General features: G+C 45.1%; 1 protein-coding gene across 4 annotated transcripts in view; it reads right to left on the bottom strand.

The window, feature by feature from the left end:
- Positions 1-21,814, bottom strand: part of kdm2ba (lysine (K)-specific demethylase 2Ba) — a 68,245-nt gene that overhangs the window by 25,782 nt on the left and 20,649 nt on the right. For 3 of the 4 annotated variants that reach the window (XM_034169663.1, XM_034169661.1, XM_034169664.1), the window contains exons 2-5: positions 19,897-20,121; positions 9,065-9,208; positions 6,838-6,924; positions 4,426-4,716 (exon numbers count right to left, since the gene is read on the bottom strand). In XM_034169663.1, the coding sequence (XP_034025554.1) occupies positions 4,426-4,716; positions 6,838-6,924; positions 9,065-9,208; positions 19,897-20,121 (747 nt within the window). The remainder of the gene's footprint in view (positions 1-4,425; positions 4,717-6,837; positions 6,925-9,064; positions 9,209-19,896; positions 20,122-21,814) is intronic. The other variant, XM_034169662.1, reaches the window with a different exon arrangement.

Here is a 21,814-nt window from a genome sequence, read left to right on the forward strand (position 1 = left end):
TTAAAGGCAAACATACTGGTAGACCAAGGAAGACATCAAAGCGTCAAGACAGAAAACTTAAAGCAATATGTCTCAAAAATCGAAAATGCACAACAAAACAAATGAGGAACGAATGGGAGGAAACTGGAGTCAACGTCTGTGACCGAACTGTAAGAAACCGCCTAAAGGAAATGGGATTTGCATCCAGAAAAGCTAAACGAAATCAATCATTAACACCTAAACAGAAAAAAACAAGGTAACAATGGGCTAAGGAAAAGCAATCGTGGACTGTGGATGACTGGATGAAAGTCATATTCAGTGATGAATCTCGAATCTGCATTGGGCAAGGTGATGATGCTGGAACTTTTGTTTGGTGCCCTTCCAATGAGATTTATAAAGATGACTGCCTGAAGAGAACATGTAAATGTCCACAGTCATTGATGATATGGGGCTGCATGTCAGGTAAAGGCACTGGGGAGATGGCTGTCATTACATCATCAATAAATGCACAAGTTTACGTTGATATTTTGGACACTTTTCTTATCCCATCAATTGAAAGGATGTTTGGGGATGATTAAATCATTTTTCAAGATGATAATGCATCTTGCCATAGAGCAAAAACTGTGAAAACATTCCTTGCAAAAAGACACATAGGGTCAATGTCATGGCCTGCAAATAGTCCGGATCGTAATCCAATTGAAAATCTTTGGTGGAAGTTGAAGAAAATGGTCCATGACAAGGCTCCAACCTGCAAAGCTGATCTGGCAACAGCAATCAGAGAAAGTTGGAGCCAGATTGATGAAGAGTTCTGTTTGTCACTCATTAAGTCCATGCCTCAGAGACTGCAAGCTGTTATAAAAGCCAGAGGTGGTGCAACAAAATACTAGTGATGTGTTGAAGCGTTCTTTTGTTTTTCATGATTCCATAAATTTTTCCTCAGAATTGAGTGAGTCCATATTTTTTTCCCTCTGCTTGGTCTAAAAAAGTAACCGTTACTGACTGCCACAATTTTTTTTCCTGATTTCTTATAGTGTTTCTTAAAGCCAGAAAGTTGCCATTTGAAATGACTTTAGTTTTGTGTCATGTCTGTGATCTGCTTTTTTTTCTACAAAATTAAACAACTGAATGAACATCCTCCGAGGCCGGTGATTCCATAATTTTTGCCAGGGGTTGTAGATGACATTAGGTTAAACATATCCCAGCATGCCTTAATCCAGCCACTACACCCTGTTATTGAGGTGGGTGCCATCATTGAGGCATTACCTAGATTTACTGAATCTCACTGGGTGTGCTAAGGAAACTCGGAACATCTACAAAAAGCACAACCTGTTTATCTGATCCTATACCAACAAAACTGTTTAAGGACCTGTGGCCCACTCTTGGGCTGACTGTGCTGGAAATGATTAATCTTTTTTAACTTCTGGATCTGTTCATAAATGTTTCAAATCTGCAGTAATTAAACCATTACTTAAGAAACCTAATCTTGACCCTAGTGTATTGAAAAACTATCGGCCGATATCAAATCTATCATTTTGCTCTAAAATTCTGGAAAAAGTGGTGTCACAGCAGCTCGTAGACTATTTTACTGAGAATAATCTCTTAGAGCCACTGCAGTCTGCTTTTAGAAAATATCATTCCACAGAGACGGCTCTCACTAAAGTGGTGAATAATCTTCTGCTTGCAACAGATTCGGACACCACTACGGTTCTGTTGCTGTTAGATCTCAGTGCTGCATTTGATACAGTGGATCATCATATTCTACTTGATAGGCTGGAAAATCATTCTGGGAATACTGGGAGTGCCCTTGCGTGGTTGACATCATACTTGACTAGTCGTTCTCATTGTGTCTTCTACAACCCCAATTCCAATGAATTCAGGACGTTGTGTAAAATGTAAATATAAACAGAATACAATGATTTGCAAATCCTCTTCAAGCTTTATTCAATTGAATACATCACAAAAACAAGATATTCAATGTTCAAATTGATAGACTTGATTGTTTTTGAGCAAATATTTGCTCATTTTGAAATGGATGCCTGCAACACATTTCAAAAAACTTGGAACGGGGCAATAAAACACTGGGAAAGTTTATGAATGCTCAAAGAACACCCGTTTGGAACATTCCACAGGAGGTTAACTGGAAACAGGTGAGTGTCATGATTGGGTATAAAAGGAGCATCCCCAAAAGTCTCAGCCATTCACAAGCAAAGATGGGGTGAGGAAAAAACAGAAAAACAGACATCATTGTGTAAAGGATCTTACCGCGTGGGCTCAGGAACACTTCAGAATACCATTGTCAGTTAACACAGTTCGTCGCTACATCTACAAGTGCAACTCTACCATGCAAAGTGAAAGCCAAATATCAACAACATCCAGAAATGCCGCCGCCTTCTCTGGGCCTGAGCTCATTTGAAATGGACAGACACAAAGTGGAAAAGTGTGCTGTGGTCTGATGAGTCCACATTTCAAACTGTTTTTGGAAATCATGGACGTCATGTCCTCTGGACAAAAGAGGAAAAAGACCATCCACATTGTTACCAGCGCAAAGTTCAAAAGCCAGCATCTGTGATGGTATGGGGGTGTGTTAGTGCCCATGGCATGGGCAACTTACACATCTGTGATGGCACCATCAATGCTGAAAGGTACAGCCAGGTTTTGGAACAACACATGCTGCCATCCAAGCAACGTCTTTTTCAGGGACGTCCCTGCTTATTTCAGCAAGACAATGGCAAGCCACATTCTGCACGTGTTACAAAGCTTCAACAATTAGTGTCCTCAGTTCCCAAATGCTTATTGAGTGTTGTTAGAAGGAAAGGTGATGTAACACAGTGGTAAACATACCACTGTCCCAGCTTTTTTGAAACGTGTTGCAGGCATCCATAGCAAAATGAGCAAATCTTTGCACAAAAACAATAAAGTTTATCAGTTTGAACATTAAATATCTTGTCTTTGTGGTGTATTCAACTGAATATAGGTTGAAGAAGATTTGCAAATCATTGCATTCTGTTTTCATTTACATTTTACACAACGTCCCAACTTCACTGGAACTGGGGTTGTACAACACTACCTCTAACCTTCGTGACATGAGATATGGGGTTCCACAGGGACCAGACCCCTGTGGAACCCCATATCTCATGTCAGGGTCTTATGCCCCCTGCTTTTCTCCCTTGACAGAGCACCCCTTGGATGTTTTGGGATTACCTTTCATTGCTATGCTGATGATACTCAGTTATACATGCCGATTACTGCTGGTCATCTCATCCACATAAAAACCTTAGAAGATTGCCTTGCATCAGTGAAAAGCTGGATGTCTAGCAATTTCCTAATTTTAAACTCTGACAAGACTGAAATGATGGTTCTTGGTCCAGTGAGATATCGGCATCAACTTGACCAGCTAACACTTAGCCTAGCCACTTAGAGATATTTTGAGGACTGCTTTCTTCCACCTGCGAAATATAGTGAAGATTTGTCCCATCCTGTCTATGGCAGATGCTGAGACTCTGATTCATGCATTTATCTATTCTAGATTGGACTACTGCAATGTTCTATATTCTGGTTTACTGCAGTCCAGCATTAGGGGTCTCCAATTGGTTCAAAATGCTCCTACCAGACTCTTGAGAGGAAGCACGAAGTTCGGCCACATTGCACCCATTTTGGGTGTCTCTTCACTGGCTTCCTGTCCCTCTGAGATCAGATTTTAAGGTTCAGATATTAACCGATAAAATTATTCAGACTAGCACCTCAGGGTGCATTCTCAGGGTGCAGGACTACTTTGTGTCCCTAGGGTCAATAAAAAGTCTGTGGGTCACAGAGCTTTCTCTTATCATGTACCTGTTCTGTGGAATGATCTCCCCACGGAGATCAAAGATTCTGTAGAGACTGTCAAGTCCAGACTTGCATACTGGCATAGTATGGTACTATGCTTCTTGTACTTTTAAATTCATTTTATTAGTAATGGCACAGGTCTCGGCCTCAACTTTATCTAAATTCTGGGTCTGTTGATAAAGTTTAGGGCTCATGGCTGGGATGGCTACTGAAGACAGGGTGCCTGTGGCATAATCGCCTGCATAAACTTTTCTTCAAATACATATTCTTTTGTTATTATGTCATGTTGTTTTCATTTCCTGCTTTCTGTTTCTTCACCTTTGTAAAACTCTGTAAAAGCCTTGTCATTGTCAGAATGACCTAAGCAGAGTGTCGCCCCTCTGAGTCTGGTCTGCTTGAGGTTTCTTCCTAAAACCATCAGAGGGAGTTTTTCCTTACCACTGTCACCTGTGTGCTTGCTCTAGGGGTTGGTAAGGTTAGATCTTAAGTTGTGTGAAGCACCATGAGGGAGCTTTGTTGTAATTTGGAGCTGTATGAATTAAATAAATAAAAAATAAAAAATTAATTAAATGTGTTGTGGTCCATGGTGTATTGGACTGCTTAGGACTACTGGAGCTGTACCTTCTTCCTCACGCTGAGGTCTTCCTCTTCATCATCATCAAACAGCTTCCTCTTCTTCCTGAGTTTGTCCTCGGGCCGGGGTCGGGGCAGACCGCTGGGGGACAGCAGTGGCGGCTGACGGTGGTGGAGGGAATCCTCGGGTCTGTACCTGGGTGTCTCCTCTCTGTCGAGTTTCCTTTTAGCTGAAGAACAAACATCACCTTCCTCCTTCACAGGCTTCTGCTCCCTCAGCAGTGAGCCCGGGAGGTTGGAGGCGTATTTGAACCCGGGGCCCCTTTTTTGCTTCAATACCAAAAGGGACAAAAACACAGCAAGACAACTTTATACCTTTAGCCTAGAACTGCCAGGAAAGTCACAAGAATAATGACGCTGGGTTCCTGTCTCTGTCACCTGGCCCAAGTTCCAAAAACACTAACAAATGTAAACACCTGCAGCACTCCGGCTTCCTCCCATGTCCAAAGACATGCAGGTGACTCTAAAAGTGCCTGCAGGTGTGAGACTGAGTCTGTCTATACGTGTCCCTGTGACAGACTGCCGTCCTGTCCTGGGTGAACCTCGCTTCACGCCCTGTGAGTGCTGGGATAGGCTCCTGCTCTCCGTCACCCTTGACATGAGTCAGCAGGTGTAGAAAATGAATGAATGTTTTTGTAACACTGGCCATACTTGGGCTGCACAATACTGGAAAAAAATTAACACTGCATGTTGTTTTTGCCCATGGCGATATATAAATATCTTACAGGATTTTTCTGGATACACTGAAAATGCTGTAGTACATATACCAGGCCTGCATGTGGTGCTGTAACACTTCCACTGTGGAAACGTTTTGTGGAGATTCCACAAAAACAGAGAATATGAAGGGTGAAAGTCTAGTCAATGTACCAACAGAAGCTCCAACTTCTGCACAGCAGCACCCTGAGTAAAATAAAAGCTTTTTAAGAGAAAGAGGGTTCATGCTGATCTTCTGAAACAGACTCACTGCATATTTAAAACAAAGCAGCGTGTTTGTGTATTTAAACTCATGGCTGCTCTACAACTGTTCAACAGATGAAGAGAAAGGACACGCATTTTAACTGAATCAAGTTTAACTATTAAAAAATGCCTTTATTCTGATTCGCTCAGATCAACAGGGTGAGCAGCGGATTTATCAATGCTCCTTTTGCAGAAAAACTGCACTCAGCTCAGTTTTTCACAGGCTGTGTTCATGTTCACACGCAGTCTGTCAGGATTAAAGCTCCGAAACTTGTAACAGCGTGAAAAAGGAAGTAATTACCCAGGAAATCAACACAGCAGCAAAAGGCGACAACATTTCAAAGTGGCAAACTGAGTAAATAAAGTATTTTATTTTGATCTGGTTCATCGTTTCAGCCGGATTCATCATCACAGCCACAGAAAAATGTTAACACCCCTATTCCACAGGACACAGTTCTATCACGAGCCCCCTCGATCCAGAAAAAGTATAAAAATGGGATAAAACAACTTACTCAGACATGCCTCCTATCAGGACGGCTTATAAAGTGCAGACCTGCTTAAAAACAAAATTACAGCTGCATCATCAGCCAGAACCACCACAAACGCTGCTTCTGCTTCAGACTTTGACCCCAGTGGAGCACAAAGAGGCACTGAGCTGTGCTCACAAGGACGACCCTGTTTAAAGATGTCGGAACATGACTGAAGCTATGAAGACTACAAACACCACGAGTGTGACCACGTAATGACGGAAATTTAGCAAACTGAAATTTTTGAACATCTCAAAAATTTCCTCTCTATTTCAAAACTATTGAGGATGATGGCCATAACTGCTACGTATACCAAGTTTGTTCAAGATGGACAAAGATGGATCAAGAAGTTACCGTGATGCTTCAAAATGCACCTCGATTTGCTATTTGGGATGAAACGGGAAGCAATGGCGCCCTGTGGAATAGCCCTATAACAGAAGACGCCCTTATTTTGGAAAATTTCATTTGAAATAATACATAAATTCCTTATCGCGGAAATTACTTGTGAATAAAGAGCATTTTTAAAGAAGTCCTTCGGTGTTAAAATACGGTGCTCCAGGTGGGTTGTTTTTGTCTTTTTTCAGCTGAGAATGTGACTCAGAGAGAGCACCGAAGCAGAAGGTGCATCATGTCACGCACTCACATTACCAGGATCCTTTATTCAAGTAAATTCAGCGTCTTTTGTTGGTTAGTTGTGAAAAACAAAAGTGTATTTGTGAAATCCCAACGCAGAGCTGAACTGAGCCAACTGGGGCAGTGGAAACCAAAAGGAAAAGTATCAAATCAAAGTGGATTTATGTTCTTGCACCAGACTCTGGTGGATGTGACGCCATGTAAAAGACATGACGCAGACAAAATCACCTTAAAAAACAGAGAAATCACTTCAGTCCTTTAACTCACATACATTTATACTCACTTTTCCACTTTTGCCAGCGTGGTTGCATTTGGGACATTCCCAGCAGTTGGGGAGCTCATCGTTGACCACGCCCGACACATCGCTCACCTGGAACACGAAGAAGATCAAGCTTACTTGAAGGGCCTAAATCTTAACAGGAAAAGTGAAAGCCAGTGTTGTGCAGTGTAACGGCGGATTCCACAGAAACAGGAAGTAAACTTAAAACGGGCACGGCTCAAACTGACATTTAATAAGAAACCAGACGGTACAAGTCTTAAAAAACTGGTTTGACTGAGCACCAACAGTTCCTGACGGGTATGTGTCATCAGCTTTCCACAAAAGGCCTGAAGAAAAACTCCAGCTCACTGTGCGCGCGCGTGTGTGTGTCTTTGGGGGGGTGGGTGCAGAATTCTGCTCCTCTCGTCGTCAAAGGTCAGCTGTGCGACAGAGCAGATTTTATTTTGTGTATCGGGGGGTTTGTAGGATTTTGGAACGCAGTGGTCCTGAGTGAATAATCAGAGGTAAGGTTAAAATCGTGGAGGGTGACTGGCTGAATTGTTGGTATTTTCTAGAGTATAAGTCATGTTTATTTCCCTAGTTTGGGGGTCTGTGACTTATACTCCTGTGTGACTTATATAAAATATATCTAATATCGAATATATAAAGCTGACCATGTGTGTGTACAGTGGGGTAAAAAAAGTATTTAGTCAGTCCCTGTTTGTGCAAATTCTCCTACTTAGCAAGATGAGAGAGGTCTGTAATTTTCATCATAGGTACACTAGACAAAATGAGGAAAAAAATCCAGGAAATCACACTGTAGGATTTTTAAAGAATTTATTTGTAAATGATGGTGGAAAATAAGTATTTGGTCTCCCACAAACAAGCAAGATTTTTGGCTCTCACAGACCTGTAACTTCTTCTTTAAGAAGCTCTTCTGTCCTCCACCTGTTACCTGTATTAATGGCACCTGGTTGAACTCGTTATCTGTATATAAGACACCTGTCCACAGCCTCAAACAGTCAGACTCCAAACTCAACCATGGCCAAGACCAAAGAGCTGTGGGAGCAACTGTAAGAAAATGCAAGACATACAAGACCATTGATAATCTCCCTCGATCTGGGGCTCCACGCAAGATCTCATCCCGTGGGGTTAAAATGATCATGAGAATGGTGAACAAAAATCCCAGAATTACACAGAGGGACCTGATGAATGACCTGCAGAGAGCTGGGACCAAAGGGACAAAGGCTACACACTACGCAGATAGGGACTCAAATCCTGCAGTGCCAGGCGTGTCCCCCTGCTTAAGCCAGTACGTGTCCAGGCCTGAAGTTTGCCAGAGAGCATGATCCAGAAGAGGACTGGGATAATATCATGTGGTCAGATGAAACCAAAATAGAACTTTTTGATAAAAACTCAACTCGTTGTGTTTGGAGGAAGAAGAATGCTGAGTTGCACTCCAAGAACACCATATCTACTGTGAAGCATGGGGGTGGAAACATCATGCTTTGGGACTGTTTTTCTGCAAAGGGGACAGGACGACTGATCTGTGTTAAAGGAAGAATGAACGTGGCCATGTATCGTGAGATTTTAAGACAAAACCTCCTTCCACGAGTGATAGCATTGAAGATGCAACGTGGCTGGGTCTTCCAGCATGACAATGATCCCAAACACACCGCTTGGGCAACGAAGGAGTCGCTCCGTAAAAAGCATTTCAAGGTCCTGGAGTAGCTGAGCCAGTCTCCAGATGTCAACCCCATAGAAAATTTGTTGAGGGAGTTGAAAGTTCGTGTTGCCCAGCGACAGCCCCAAAACATCACTGCTCTAGAGGAGATCTGCATGGAGGAATGGACCAAATAAATTCTTTAAAAATCCTACAATGTGATTTCCTGGAGTTTTTTTTCTCATTTTGTCTGTCACAGTTGAAGTGTACCTATGATGAAAATTACAGACGTCTCTCATCTTTCTAAGTAGGAGAACTTGCTCAATCAGGGACTGACTAAATACTTTTTTACCCCACTGTATGTGTGTTCTCTATGCACAGCCACAGTTATTAAGCAATCAACACCAACCTTTTCATGATGATTGGAGGCATCAAGGGGGAGGTCACTGTGGCCCTTAGGTTGAAAGCGCACACGCACACACACACACACACACACACACACACACACACACACACACACACACACACACACACACACACAGTGAGTCACCGCGTGTGCCTCTCACTTTCCCAGCTGGCGGTTTGTACCTTCAGACAGTGGGGATGGACGATCTCGTTGCAGATGGAACACTCCATCAGCATGAAGTTGAACTTGTCATCTGCTTCGTCCAGAGTGTCCTCCTTCCCAGCTTCCTTACACACCACGCACACAGCCGTGTGCGGTAGGACCGGCTGCACGCACGCACACACACACAAACACAACATCAACTGCATGTACACGTGGTTATTTCAGTCTTCACATACAAACAGGCTCCTTCATGCAGACGCATGAACGCAGACGTTCATTTTCAAACTTGAGTGCAGCCCCTCTGCCAGATTCCAAAACAACCCAGCTTATGCTGCGTTTACACATAACGATGACAAGTCACGAATGCCATGAAGTACACATTCTTGGCCGCTGATCACGAATGTGATGATTCAGGGCAGAGGCGTCAGGTGTCCTCAGGAATTGCTGCAACCCACACACGTTAAGATTAATGGTACGTGTTGCTGGAGAATTATCAGGAACCATTACGCACGGTCAAGAATAGTGTTCTGCGTTGTTGTGCGTTGTTGCGCGCTACTGCGCGTAACAGAGCATCATTAAGTTGTGTCACATTGTGAACGAGGTGAATTGTCTCCACACACACACACACACACCCACACCCATATTCATCCAACCGAATTCAGATCGCTCCAGTTTTTCAGAAGAACTTTGTGACTGCATGCGTAGTTGGGCTCTGTGCCATGGAGTGGTGCAGAGAGGAGGAGGAGGACAGAGCCAGATGTGTGGCTTCATGCGGCTGTCGTCTCGTGCATTTTCCCAAACATTATGCACATGCAGCAGGTGGAACACCTGCAGGAGCGCGCTGAAGAGCACTGAAATGAGACTTTTAGCCGACTTGGTGTCAGCAATCAAACTGAATGCGGTGCAGCAGTGTTTAATTGTGCGCGCGCTTCTTCCTCCGCCGGACTGGAGGAGGTGCAGAGATGTCTGGCTGCATGTGAGTCTCCTCTCGCTCCTCTGGTTGCTCAGACTCGTTCTCTCGCTCATCGGTTACAACAGCAGGTGGAACACCTGCAGGAGCATCCTGAGGAGCTTCAGCAGGAACTGTGGAACGACATTTGGGGCCGAGTTTAATTGTGCGCACGTGACAGAAAACTGATTTGTCGTGGCACGCAGTGAAATGTGACGCTGCGTTACAAGTCGTGTCAAAACTTGACAGTTTCCGTGTCACTTCGTAATAACGCGTGACAGTTTGGGCTCCAAGAACCATCACAGGAACCACTACGAACGTTGTCACGTTCTATTAAGGATCAATACTCATCAAGACGGATCAATACGCTCAGCTGCGATCTCCACGACGTGAGACGAAATGAGGGTGGTGTGTGACATTCGTGGAAGATTTTTTGACAGGCAAAACTTGCTCCACGAATATCAAGAATATCACGCACCAACACGCACTATTAAGAAACCTATTCAGATGTGTTAAGTCACATTAAGAATGTCAGGAATGTGTCACAAATGACAGAAAAATGACATTCGTAACGCGTCTTGCTCATGTGTAAACGCACCTTTACCAAGAAAAAAGAAATAAAAGTCAGAATCGAGGGGAGGTGATGGTCTAGTGGTTAAGCATTAGGCTTGAAACCACAGGATCCTCAGTTCAAATCCCAGCCTGACCAGAAAATCACTAAGGTCCTTAATCCCCTAGTTGTTCCCGTGTGTAGTGAGCGCCTTGTATGGCAGCACTGTGACATCGGGGTGAATGTGAGGCATTACTGTAAAGCGCTTGGAGCATCTGATGGAAAAGCGCTATATAAATGTAGTCCATTTACCATTTACAATCTATATATTAACAGCCAAGTGGCCTCTGTGTGCATGTGCGTACCTGTGATCACAGACAAACTGGGGAGAGCTGACATTTGCAGTTTGGCGTGTTTATGTACTTTGGGTCAAGGATGAACACCGTGAAAATGGAAAGTTGGCAGGACTAATATTCTTGGAGAAATTAGCAATATTGGGTAACAACAGTGAACAATGGATGTTAATATCCCTGTGAATCAGTCCCTGGAAAACAGACAAGCTCAGAACAAAGGAAATATCTCAGCGTTGCCAGTTGTAAAATATGACATCAACTAAATGTGCCAAATAATAAATACAATTCTAATCAAATTACATTTTTTCCACAAATCTAATTAGTTAATTGTGTGAGAGCACAGACCGTATACCTTATATACGTGCAATTTGTGCAACAACGGTGGCAAAAGATGTGTTACTCTGCGCTCTGACTGGTGTTCTGACGGGATGTGATTACTGTCAAATGTCATTCCTGCCCTCCACGCAACTGCACATGTGCCGTATTGTCGGGATGTGTAGGGCTGTCACGATTAGGAATTTCTGGAGACGATTAATTGTCAGACAAATAATTGCGATTGACGAATATATTGTCTATTTTTTTTTCTTTTTTCGCCCTTCTTTATATTCTACTATTGTAGTATAATTACACAACTCTGGAAGAATGTTTGGCTTCTGTGAGTGGAGAAACTGGGAATAGTGCTGTTGTGTGGGCCGCCAGAAGAGGAGGTACTGCTGGCCCACCACCAGAGGGCGCCCTGCCTCAAGTGCGGGCTTCAGGCACGAGAGGGCGCTGCCGCCTACAGGAACAGCCGAGGTGACAGCTGTCACTCATCAACTATGACAGCTGTCACCGATCATCTGCATCTCACCCGGGATAAAAGCAGGATGACACCTCCACCACATCGCCGAGATATCGACTTCTGTGAGAGATAATATTCTCTGCCAGCATTCAGTGTTTCAAGAGCTCTTGTGTTGCAGCTGTCAACCAGAGGACTGGCGTGGGTCGCGACTGTTTCGTCCCACACTTGACTGTCTTTGTTCTCCGCCAGCAGTACCAGATCCGACACGCTGAGACGGTGGCCACCTGGGGACTTCGGGACTTGGCGGCTCCAGTATCCTTCGGGTTCGGTGGCGGTGGAAATCGTGTGGTTCCGGTTCATCTCCAGACGGGCGTCTCCTATCGTCGAGCCTGCCCACACGACACCTTCATTAATTGATTTGTATTCATTCTGTAATCTGCTGTGTGTGGTTGTGACATTCACAACAGTAAAGTGTTCTAATTTAACTCCCTCTATTGTCCGTTCATTTACGCCCCCTGTTGTGGGTCCGTGTCACTACACTTTCCCAACAGGATATCTCGGCCAGCGTCATGGACTCCGAGGGGCGTCACCCAGCTGTTGAACGACCAATGGGAGAGCAGGGAGCGCAGGCGTCTGCAGGAGGCGTGATTGGTGAGCTGCAGCACATTCTCACCGCCTTTACGGCTCGGTTGGATCAAATGACCGAGCAAAACATCCTCCTGAACCGCAGGGTGGAGGCTCTCTCCGCGCAGGTGGCGGCGAACGCTCAGGGCGCTGCTGCAGCTCCTCCTCCTGCCGACCCTGTGCAGGATATGAATGTTCCAGTGGTGGTTCAACAACTCCTCACACCATCCCCTGAAGCATACATAAGCCCTCCTGAGCCGTACGGAGGTTGTGTGGAGACGTGCGCGGGCTTTCTCATGCAGTGTTCGCTCGTCTTCGCACAACGTCCCGTCATGTACGCGTCAGATGCTAGTAAAGTAGCTTATGTGATTAATCTGCTTCGGGGAGAGGCACGCGCTTGGGCTACGGCGCTTTGGAGGCAAAATTCACGGCTCCTTCACACGTACACTGGGTTTGTGAGGGAGTTCAGAACAGTGTTTGATCACCCTAACAGAGGAGAGACCGCTTCAACAATGCTGCTGTCAATGCGACAGGGGCGCCGGTGCGCAGCCGAATATGCAGTTGACTTCCACATCGCGGCTGTGAGGTCCGGCTGGAATAACATTGCGCTCCGCGCCGCCTTCATAAACGGACTGTCGTCGGTCCTGAAGGAGCATCTGGTAGCTAAGGAAGAACCGCGGGATTTACATGGGCTTATCGATCTCATTATACGGTTAGACAATCGGTTGGAGGAGCGCCGTCGGGAGCGAGGCGAAGGACATGGCTGGATACGCGCCGTCCCTCTCCCTTCCGGGTTCGAAAAGGGGCCGCCCTCCCCACGCTCCACAGCCGCAGCGCTCCGTGGGGCAACAGCTCCCCCTGCTGACATTGTTAGGGAAACGCACAGGGCCAAAATGAGGAGGCTGGTCCACGGGGAGTGTTTTCTCTGCAGCTCAAAGGAGCACATACAGAAAAACTGCCCCAAACGGCCACAACGACAACAACTGCCCTTAGAGACTGGGCTAAGGGGGGGGGGTCATAACATTCATGTGGGACACACACAGATTGCCACACGACTCCCAGTTACAATCCTGAGCGGGGATTTAACCCTTCAAGCCCCAGCACTGGTGGACACGGGGTCAGAAGGGAATTTGCTGGACAGCAGATGGGCAAGGGAGGTAGGGCTCCCTCTGGTGGCGCTTCCTTCGCCATTGCAGGTGCGGGCACTAGATGGCACCCTCCTCCCTTTAATCACACACAAGACACAACCAGTAACTCTGGTGGTGTCTGGAAACCATCGGGAGGAGATTGAGTTTTTTGTAACTCCTTCTACCTCCCGCGTGATTTTGGGCTTCCCATGGATGTTGAAGCACAATCCCCGGATTGATTGGCCGTCTGGGGTGGTGGTTCAGTGGAGCAAAACCTGCCATCGGGTGTGTTTAGGATCCTCGGATCCTCCCGGTTTACGTGCTAAGGAGGAGGTCAAAGTCCCTCCCAATCTGACGGCAGTGCCGGTTGAGTACCACGATCTTGCTGACGTCTTCAGCAAGGATCTGGCACTCACCCTTCCCCCGCACCGTCCGTACGATTGTGCCATTGATTTGGTTCCAGGCGCTGAGTTCCCGTCCAGCAGGCTGTACAACCTCTCACGACCTGAGCGCGAATCAATGGAGACCTACATCCGGGACTCATTAGCTGCCGGGCTGATCCGGAACTCCACCTCCCCGATGGGTGCAGGTTTCTTTTTTGTGGGCAAGAAAGATGGCGGACTCCGTCCATGCATTGATTACAGGGGGCTGAATGAGATTACGGTTCGCAACCGATACCCGTTGCCATTGTTGGATTCCGTGTTCACCCCCCTGCATAGAGCCAAAATCTTTACTAAGCTGGATCTTAGAAATGCGTATCACCTGGTTCGGATCCGGAAGGGAGACGAATAGAAGACGGCATTTAACACCCCGTTAGGTCACTTTGAGTACCTGGTCATGCCGTTCGGCCTCACCAACGCCCCCGCGACGTTCCAAGCCTTGGTTAACGACGTCTTGCGGGACTTCCTGCACCGATTCGTCTTCGTATATCTGGACGATATTCTCATCTTTTCTCCGGCTCCTGAGACCCATGTCCAGCATGTACGTCAGGTCCTGCAGCGGTTGTTAGAGAACCGACTGTTTGTGAAGGGCGAGAAGTGCGAGTTTCACCGCACGTCTTTGTCCTTCCTGGGGTTTATCATCTCCTCCAACTCCATCGCCCCAGATCCAGCCAAGGTCGCAGCGGTGAGAGACTGGCCCCAACCTACGAGCCGTAGGAACCTGCAACAGTTCCTCGGCTTCGCAAATTTTTACAGGAGGTTCATTAAGGGGTATAGTCAGGTAGTAAGCCCCCTGACAGCCCTGACCTCACCAAAAGTTCCCTTCACCTGGTCGGATCGGTGCGATGCCACGTTCAGGGAGTTGAAACAGCGCTTCTCGACTGCACCCGTCTTGGTGCAGCCCGATCCTAGTCGCCAGTTTGTGGTTGAAGTGGACGCCTCTGACTCAGAGATAGGAGCCGTGCTATCCCAGAGCGGAGAGACCGATAAGGTTCTTCACCCGCGTCCTCAAGGTCCTCAGTCCCTCCGCAGTGAGGCTCCAACTCCCGGCCTCACTGCGGATCCATCCAGTTTTTCACGTCTCCAGGTTGAAACCACATCACAGCTCACCCCTCTGTGCACCCGGTCCGGCGCCGCCTCCTGCCCGTATCATCGACGGGGAGCCGGCTTGGACATGAATGGGCCGGGGCTTTCAATATTTGGTGGACTGGGAAGGGTATGGACCCGAAGAACGCTCCTGGGTGAAGAGGAGCTTCATCCTGGACCCGGCCCTCCTGGTCGATTTTTACCGACGCCACCCGGACAAGCCTGGTCAGGTGCCAGGAGGCGCCCGTTGAGGGGGGGGTCCTGTTGTGTGGGCCGCCAGAAGAGGAAGTACTGCTGGCCCACCACCAGAGGGCGCCCTGCCTGAAGTGCGGGCTTCAGGCACGAGAGGGCGCTGCCGCCTACAGGAACAGCCGAGGTGACAGCTGTCACTCATCAACTATGACAGCTGTCACCGATCATCTGCATCTCACCCGGGATAAAAGCAGGATGACACCTCCACCACATCGCCGAGATATCGACTTCTGTGAGAGGTAATATTCTCTGCCAGCATTCAGTGTTTCAAGAGCTCTTGTGTTGCAGCTGTCAACCAGAGGACTGGCGTGGGTCGCGACTGTTTCGTCCTTCGTCTCGTCAGATAAGTGGTTAAACATGCTGCACGAGTGTGTGTTAAAGATGGAGGTGGAATTCCCACCATTATTGTTACGGGGTGTACACACACCCACACTTGACTGTCTTTGTTCTCCGCCAGCAGTACCAGATCCGACACGCTGAGACGGTGGCCACCTGGGGACTTCGGGACTTGGCGGCTCCAGTATCCTTCGGGTTCGGTGGCGGTGGAAATCGTGTGGTTCCGGTTCATCTCCAGACGGGCGTCTCCTATCGTCGAGCCTGCCCACACGACACCTTCATTAATTGACTTGTATTCATTCTGTAATCTGCTGTGTGTGGTTGTGACATTCACAACAGTAAAGTGTTCTAATTTAACTCCCTCTATTGTCCGTTCATTTACGCCCCCTGTTGTGGGTCCGTGTCACTACACTTTCCCAACAAGTGCAACATTTTTATTTTCATTTTACATACAGTCCCAACTTTTTCTGAATTGTGGTTGTTTCTGTTGCATTTCTGAAATCGTTTCTCCTCATCAGTCACGTTTTGTGCTTAAACACTGCATTAAGATCAAGATAGAACAAATAAATACCTTTGGAAAATAACAGCTGTTAAAGTTCAGAGTTCTCACCTGCTTTTTGTGATCTGTGCATCTGAACATCACCACAGCTTCTCCATGTCAGGGTTTTTTGTTTTTTTTTTGTGGCTCAGTTCATTCATATATTCTCATTTTTTAAATATGTTTTTAAAGCTATTTGACCGTTTATTTCATCTCATGATCTCATAAATTCAGCATACGACGTGTAAACAGGACGGTAACGGCAGAATCACACCTTTAGAGAAAGTTCAGAGAGAAGTAAAGGCAGCTTCACCACGTTTTGGGTTTTTTTTTTTTTAACTTGTTCACTCGGGTTAAAATCCTCTCTCTGTTCCACGCTCGATGCGCACTGATGGTTCTCAGACTGTAACGTGTCGCGCCTGCATTCAGGAATCTCCCTCACGCACCCCCTCCCTCGCAGTCTGCAGCCTGTTGACTCCGTGCGCACAAACACACAGACACACACACACACACACACACACACCAACAGCTCCGCATTTTAGACGGCTTTTGAAGAAGAAGACGGCCACTGTTTTAATCGGCCGTCTTATCCAAACGGCAGGACAGATCGCTCCTCAGCCTCCATGTTATTGTCCTGCCTTAAGACGAGAGCGAGGCTGCAGCACAATGACATCAGATTCTGAGTCGTTTTATGCTTTGTGGATAAAATAAATAATTCACGGTAATCGCGAATATGAAAAATAATTGCGAATATGAACAATAATCGCGATTGACGAATATTGTAATAATTGTGACAGCCCTAGTGACGTGGAACTTTTGAGACGAACAATTCTTCAGAACACCAGCTGTGCGTGCTGCTAGCTGTTAATGCTGTCAGCTCAGAATGACAGAACGTCGCATGCCGCCGCCGAAATGGGTGAATTTAAGCTAATGTACAAAAGTATTGATGTTGACTCTGATACAAAATTACTGTTTCACATTTGATGGATTTTCACATTTGATGGATTACTCCGCCCCCTGACCGCTGTTGGAGAAATGATCGCTACTTCACGGCAAGCCGAATTACCTAAAGAAAAACAGACCGTGCAAACGATTGTATTATAATGGGAATAACCCTGTTGTGTCTGATGATATGCAGATGTTCATGCTGTTTAAATGGTTGAACATATCCGTTTTAGGGCTCCGCTACGCAATGCCGGCTGAGGGAGTTAATTTATGCCCAAAGCATTTATCAGTAATACAGTTAAAGTGGGGAAATGTCGATAATCACGTAGCAGGACGGTGTATGGTCTCTGCCCCTAAATGTTCTACTTCCTGGTCAGCGAGGGTCTGCGATGCTCATCCTGAAAAAAGTTAGTCTCGAGTCCTGTTTATGCAAATTCTGAGGATGTGGCACAGCAACTGAAGATCTGGGTGATGGCGGCGTAATACAGTGGTAAACATACCACTGTCCCAGCTTTTTGAAACATGTTGCAGGCATCCATTTCAAAATGAGCAAATATTTGCACAAAAACAATAAAGTTTATCAGTTTGAACATTAAATATCTTGTCTTTGTGGTGTATTCAATTGAATATAGGTTGAAGAGGATTTGAAAATCATTGTATTCTGTTTTTATTTACATTTTACACAACGTCCCAATTTCATTGGAATTGGGGTTGTACTCTGTGAATTTTGTCCGTATGATGGACCGCGGCTTTCAGCCAATTAATGGGCAGCACTGAAGGTCGCATTTCAACTTATGAGTAAATTACATGAAAGCCTGTAAAAATCACTGTTTAAGCCGCAGTGTTCAAAACGTATGAAAAAAGTAGTGGCTTAAAATTTTGGAGCGTGTGTGAAAATCCCAGATTGAGAGGTTGACATCACTCTCCTGTAAAGGGGTATCGGGTCACGTAGTATCGCAGACATTTTATGATTACAAGTACGAGTAAATGAATACGGGATCGGGCCGATACCCGACACTGGTATCAGGATCGATGCATCCCTAGTCATATGTGTGATATTTTCTCTCTGTAAAAATGACAGAGGTACCGTTAATATTGATAAACTGTCTGGAATTAGTTGTTTATGAGTAAAACTATAAGAGAAAAGTGTGATGTGTTTCACGTCTCCTCCCCATTGTCTGTCGTTTTGCATGTGGAAAATAAATTCATTTTTTTGTTTGTTTGTTTTTGGGGCAACAGCAGCCGGCATATTCCACTCTGTTCTGCTGGGGTTAGGGTTGAGCTCACAGCCTGACTACTGCAATACACGCAGCAGGTAGGTACTAACATGTATGATTTTGGCCATCAAGTTTTATTCACTATGCCAGCAAAACAGTTCACGGACTAAAGTTAGCAGAAGTGGTCTACTGATGATTTTCAAAATTAGCCGAAAAGATAATCCACTAACAAAAAAGATAGCTTTGATAATTAGCAGTTAGCAGATTAGCAGAACTGTGCCCACCAGTGTGCAAGAGTGGTTGTAAAAATATATATTCAGTGTCTCAAAAAATGGTCGCAAAATACCACTTGGGGGCAGTCTGGAGCTCTAATAAAGTAGACAACTCATCCATTTTTGCCCAGTTGGCACCATAGTGACCTTGTGTCTCTGTAAAACACCCACTGATTGAAAATGAATGGCACCAGACTGTCTCTGTCTCTTAGAGCTAATGTGACCAAGGGGTGAAAGGGGTCCCAGCCACGCTTGACAGCACTGTAAACAATGGAGTTGGAGCACCCTCTACTGGCTGTTGGAAATGGCCCATTTCCAGTAGTCAAAGTGTTTTTTCTTCATCATTTACTTCATCGTTTATTTGGTAAAATAAGTTTCCATTAAATTTGATTAGATTAGATAGAAATTTATTAATCCCTTGGAAAGACTCCCTCAAGGAAATTGAGGTCCCAGCAGCATTGTATAGCTGGCACACAGGGTAATAAGCAAAATGTAAATATAAAAAACAAATACTGCTCACTACTGACTTAATGGTTACTGCTGCGCCTCTCATCATATCATCAAAACTAACAGATACCCATGTGTGAAAGACTGATTAATATTATCGGCCAAAGGCCATATGGGTTGAACTGGAATAAAAATGCTTTGACAAAAACAACCTCTACTAACTTTGGATCCATGAGTCACACAGACAAAAGTCACAGCCTCAGAGGAGTTTGAAAAGGCAGATTTAACAGATTTTACACACAAATAGTCCAGATGCAAATGGGTGTGGCCTATGTCCTGGCCTACACATCAACATAGGTCACTTGAATGTGAGATGTACAATTTGGGAGTTATAGACCAAAATGCAAATAGTGCTCCCTGCAATTGGATGTGTTTTGTTTTTTGCACCCAAGTTATGTGCAGGGTTTTGGGTCAGTTCTGAAAATTTCATCTCCACAGCTTCAACCATCTCGGCTCCAGTATTGGGGAAACACAAATAAAATAAATAAAAACCAGAACAAAATGATAACGTTCCTCATCCTGCAGGGACCAGGAACATTGCTGATGGCACATGTCCAAGGACAGTCATAATACTTTCTCTATGTTTCATAAAAACTTACTGTGCAGTTTCACAATATTTAGCATCTCCTGGCCCCACCCCTTTTGCAGTTTTACCCCCAAACTTCAGGGTTTGTAGTCTAAACTGGAACCAACCTTCTTACCAAAGTTTTTAAGCATGTATGAACAAACAAGCTCATTTTAAAGCATGAACACAGACATGCGCCTCTGTGTAAGGAACCCTGATGACTGCGTTGTGTAAATGTGTAACTGTAACATGAGTGCATGCCCCACTTTGATCCCACTGTCAGGTGTGACGTGCTCCACAGTGGACTCACAGCGATGCACTGTCTCATAATGCATGACTGCTTCATGCGCCCCGGCCCTCCAAACTTCTTCATGTCCTTGCAGAAGTGACACTCGCCACACTCGGTCCGCTGACACGCCTCGCACCGCCGGCAGCGTGTCCTCCGGCGTCTGGCTCCAGATGAGCTGCGGTTGGACGGCAGCTTAACAGCCGACGATGAGCCCATCTTGGGTTTAGGCCGGTTGGCGGCTCGTTGCTGAGGACAAACAAGAGTGGGTTAAAAAATCAAAAACTAAAAAACTGTCACAGAAAAAATGTACTCTGTTTACAGTCCGGCCCATAAGTCTTTGGACCGTAAGGATTTTTCTCCACCACCACAGTGGAGCTGATACCAAACAATCATGATGCGTTTGTGGCGTCGACTTTCAGCTTTAATTAAAGGAGTTGAACCAAAATGTCAGATTACCTGTTCACTCGGTGCAGAAGCACCTGAGATCTGTCAGTGATGACTGACGGGATTCTGACAAGAAATCCCATCAGTCAAGAAATTAATAAACGGAATAGTTTTGATGTGTTGAATGTTTGGTCTCCAAAGTAAAGGTCAAACAACGTCAATGTCCATTGGATTCTATGACATGTGACATATGTTACCCCGTAACATAAGAACTAAAACTGTTTCTTTTGAAACCCTATTAACTCAACCAATAATTTGCACCACTTTTTACCAAAATTGGAGTAACTTTTGACCCCTGTACAAACTGAAATTGACCTTTGTCATCATTCTTGCTGTTTTTACCTCATAACTCCGGAACATTCAGTTGTAGATTGTGCAAACTATACCTTTTTGGAATCTTTATGATCAGTCAAATAATGTGGTATTGTTTTCAATATGACTGAAGCATTTTTAATTTTGACCCCTGTGTAATTCCTCAATTGAACCCTACCTGGCTGCCTATTAAACATTCAAGTGGCCAGTCATTTCTTTCAAAAGAGTAATGTCTAAGGAGTATTTCTGCTGAATTTGGTGCTTGCATCATCATTTAAACGATTCCACTGTCAATATTCTGTTATCCTATTTTAGCTACATGAACTATCTACAACATTTACCTTTGCTAGCAGTGGCAGAGCTGGATAGGGCGCTGTTCTGTCTGGACCCAGCAGAGGAGGAGAGAGAACATGTTTATCTGACTGCTGTGCTTATAACTCACACTCTCATGGAGTTTCTTCCTTTTCTCACTTCCTGAATAAGTATTTTGATTCATCCTGACATCAAAATTGTTACCACTAAAGCGCTGACATTTGCTATGATATGAGGGGGAAGCAGGGCATTCCGGCTCTACTGAAAATACTCCATTACCATCTTACCAGCAGTTACGCCACAGGTGACTAATTACTTTGTGTTCAGGGAAATGGGGACTCACTTTGGAGGAAATAAGAGTGGAAAGGTCTGAACAAGTCCTGCAAATCAAACGAGATCATCCAGCTTGGTGATGAGCACTACCTACTTTTACACCAACAGTTACGGAGGGGGTGGTGTTGTCCTTTAATGTGCAACTTATGACAAAGAATTGTCTCAACAATAATTTTCTATCTTTTGTTCTTCATCCACATTATAAATCCTACCACTGAAACACAAACATTATGAAGAGTCAAAATTCTAAAGTGTGACAGGTTAACGTGCCAAGCATCCTCACACTAGTCTGCACCATGGCAACCCCGCCAGGGGCAGGGGGCCCTAGAAACCAAAGTCATTTTTTATCTAATGGTACATTTTCAGCATCTCCTGGAAGAAAAAAAAAACTCAAAATTAGTGCATATTTAAATGACCCTGTATTCGCCCTTTCATTTAAACCGTCAATGATCATGTTGAAATAACAGAATATGACGTGGAAGTAGGACCTGGACTGATTTTCCTTTTAACGCAGAACAGTTAAACAACATGAAATTCA

The sequence above is a fragment of the Thalassophryne amazonica genome, chromosome 5, assembly GCF_902500255.1.
Source record: "Thalassophryne amazonica chromosome 5, fThaAma1.1, whole genome shotgun sequence".
In the NCBI taxonomy this organism is placed as follows: domain Eukaryota; kingdom Metazoa; phylum Chordata; class Actinopteri; order Batrachoidiformes; family Batrachoididae; genus Thalassophryne; species Thalassophryne amazonica.